This window comes from Monoraphidium neglectum (assembly GCF_000611645.1).
Source record: "Monoraphidium neglectum strain SAG 48.87 unplaced genomic scaffold scaffold05286, whole genome shotgun sequence".
NCBI lineage: Eukaryota > Viridiplantae > Chlorophyta > Chlorophyceae > Sphaeropleales > Selenastraceae > Monoraphidium > Monoraphidium neglectum.
Genome location: NW_014008344.1, coordinates 37 through 3,245, shown reverse-complemented (window position 1 = coordinate 3,245; position 3,209 = coordinate 37). Strand labels below are relative to the sequence as shown.

Genomic DNA, 3,209 nt, shown 5'->3' with positions numbered 1-3,209 from the left:
TCCCAGGTGGGCCGACACACCACACACCCCGCACACCACACACCCCGCCGGCCGGCGCCACGCCGCCCCCACCGCTGCGGACTCGCTTCCGATCTGGGAGAGGCGCTGAAAACTCACAAGCATGCATTCATGTGCGTTTGTGCATATGTTCGCTTGCGCACATCTGCCAGCGCGCGTTTGCGCGCGCGTGCACACACACACACACACACATGCACACGCACGCACGCACACAAACACACCAGGCCGAGCCGCGCGCCCAGCTGAGCCTGGCTGCCCGCCAGGCCAGCAACGCCCTCAAGATCATGCCCAAGGACCTGGTGCTGTACTCGGCAAAGGTGCGTGATCTGAGATTCGACACTCGATACCAGATCTCACACTTTTTGCCGATCTGCAGATTGCCCTGTGAACACCAGACAAGAGTAGGAAAGTTACAGCTATACGCAACCAAACTCACTGGTGCTTGCCCCTGCTTAAACCCCGCCGTGCGGGCCCGCCACCTGCCCGACGTCGCCGCCAACCCCCACCTTCTGGTCCTGCCCAACACACAAACACACAAACACAAACACACACTCACACCACATTCCACTCACGCCGCCCATCCCCACGCCCGCCGCCCCCCCCCCCACACACACACACATAAAAGGTCATCCCCGGCAACGAGGTCAAGGTGTCCCAGATGCTCAACGGCCTGTCCATGCTGGGCGCTGAGGTGGCGCAGGGCCGTGCGGAGAACCTGCACACCTCGGGCCACGCGTACCAGGTAAGTGTGTGTGTGTGTGTGTGTGTGTGTGTGTGTGTAGAGGGGGATTGGGCAGGAGACAGGGAGGTGAGAGGTTGGGGGTGGAAGGGGGTGGGAGGACGGGCTGTCACATGTGCTGGCGCCGCTGACGCGTGAGAGGGCGGGCCCGCCAGGGCGCGTCAGGAGGGGCGCCGCACTGCTTCAAGCACCGCGTCAGCCCCACCCCCCCCTGCCTCCACCGACCGAGCCCCGCTTCAACCCAGGATCGAATCATAGAACCACACACACACTCTCTCTCTCTCTCTCTCTCTCTCTCTGAAACGATTGCCCCGCCTGGCTCTCAGCACCCCCCTGACTTCCACAAAAACCCACACTATTGAATATCGGCTCACATATCTGCAACAATATCTGCAATGCTATCCGATAAACGCAGGACGAGCTGGAGGAGGTGCTGCGCTTTGTGAAGCCGCAGCACTTCCTGCCTGTTCATGGAGAGTACTCTTTCCTGTGCGAGCACGCGCGGCTAGCCAGGGAGCGGGCGGGCGTGCAATTCACAGAGGTGCGGCGCGCGGCGGAGTGCGAGGGTTACATGCATGAGTGCGTGAGTGTTTGTGTGAGTGTTTGTGTGTGTGTGTGTGTGAGTGTGAGGGTCACGGAGCCGTTCCGTGCATGTGCCTTCCAGATGCAGGCGGGGGCCGGCGGGCAGGTGGTACAGTCATGCACGCACGATCGCAGGCACAAATGGCTTTGCAACACACACCCGAACAACAACATCTCCCCCCACACGCACCCGCCCTCAAGGTCATCCGCAACGGCCAGATGCTGGGGGTCCATGAGCGGAGGAACCGCAACACAGTGTCGACGGGCAGCATGGCCGCAGCCGCGGTGGCGGGCGAGAAGGAGGCGCAGCGGCAGGGGCTCGAGGTGGGGTGCGATGGGGGGCTGCAGGGTGATGTGGGCGCGCGGGTCATCACTTTTTGAACATGGAGGGGCTGTCGGCTGTCGCGCCCCTGTTGGAGGGCCGACGTGGCCCGGCCGCGGCGGAGTGCCTGGGCAGGGGCTGCAGCTGTGATTGCGCCTCCAGTGGCGTCATCACGAAAATCAAGGGTCATCAAGCGCATGCAGCCAACTGAACCTATTCGATATCAACACGGCACACAATCACAGGTTCTTGGGGAGGTGCAGCTGGTCAACTTCTACAATGATGGCGGCCGCGGCACGGGCACTGCGCAGGTGGGGGTCGGGGCAGGGGTCCCGGGAGGCTGAGGGGTCATCCCATGGGGCGGTTCGCCCTGCCTCGTGGTGTTTGGGATCGGACGGGTCGGGCGCCTGAAGGACGGCGCAGCGCGCGGGACGGCCGCCGCGGCGGCGCGCCGCTTGCGGCTCTGCCGGTGCTCGGCGCTCCCCACACAAGCCCCGGCCCGGCGCACGTCAGCCGACAAAAGCGCCTGCACACTCGGAGGCGCGACGTCGTCCTTACTGCTTTCATACATATTTCGAAAGTCTAATATGTTCAATATACATCCAAAATTCGAACCCCTTTCGCAGGAAATGGCGCTGCCCGAGCGCGCCAACCTGGCGTTTGAGGGCGTGGTCGTCGCGGCCGTCGACGTCTTCCGCGCGCCGCCCGGCGGCGCCGCCGCAGGCCGCGGCGCTGCCGCCGCCGCCGCCGCCGCCGCCGCGGGCGCGAACAACCTGCGGTGTCGGGTGCGGGTGACAACGCGGGGGATGTGGCTCGAAAAGGGGAAGATCTTGGACGCGATCCATCAGGTGGGTTTTTCTTCCTTATTATCAGGGGCAGGTGGGTCTCTGTTTTGCATCCTCGCATCCCCTTGCAGCCTCGCAACAAATCATGGCAACGTTCTGGAAGAGTGTCACATGCGGGCTGCCTTGATATATGAGAGAGAGAGGGACGAACAACAGAAGCCTGGCTGTGGGGCTGCCGCACCCCACGCGGCGGCTTTCATGACGAGCGACCTGCTCCCCCCTTGGACCAAACGAAATCGTAAACAAAACGCAACCAAATCGCAACGGCCCAAAACACCCGCAGGCGGCGCAGGAGGCCGTGCAGGCGCTGCCCTGCGACGCGGCCCTGACCGCCGTCGAGCGCGCCGCGGTCGACGCCATCCGCCGCGCCGCGCGCGCCGCGAACAACCGCCGCCCTGAGGTCATCGTGGTCGCATACGAGCACGACCCGCGGCTCAGCCACCTGCCGGAGGCCGCGGCGCGGCGGCAGCAGCAGGAGTCCGGGCAGTCCGGGCAGTCCGGCGGCGGCGGCGGCGGCGCCAGGCAGTGGCAGGGGTTCGGCGGCTTCCGTCCTTCGGAGGCGGCGGGGCGGTCGCTGGGGCCGGAGGCGGCACTTAAGGCGGGCGCCTCGGCGGGCAACGGGATGGGGGGGCTGCGGGTGCGCGCGCCGCCAGACCCCTGGCCGCGGGGCGGCCGCGGCGGCGGCGGGCGCGGCGGCGGGCGC

The 3,209-nt window shown here is 65.7% G+C and overlaps 1 protein-coding gene across 1 annotated transcript; it reads left to right on the top strand.

The window, feature by feature from the left end:
• Positions 1-302: 302 nt before the first annotated feature.
• MNEG_15395 (hypothetical protein) lies at positions 303-2,509 on the top strand (the record flags this gene model as incomplete). Its single annotated transcript, XM_014036134.1, has 6 exons — positions 303-335; positions 644-760; positions 1,173-1,298; positions 1,541-1,663; positions 1,907-1,972; positions 2,288-2,509. Coding segments are annotated over 6 exons (687 nt in total), but the record flags the coding sequence as incomplete, so codon positions are not given.
• Between the last annotated feature and the right edge of the window lie 700 nt (positions 2,510-3,209).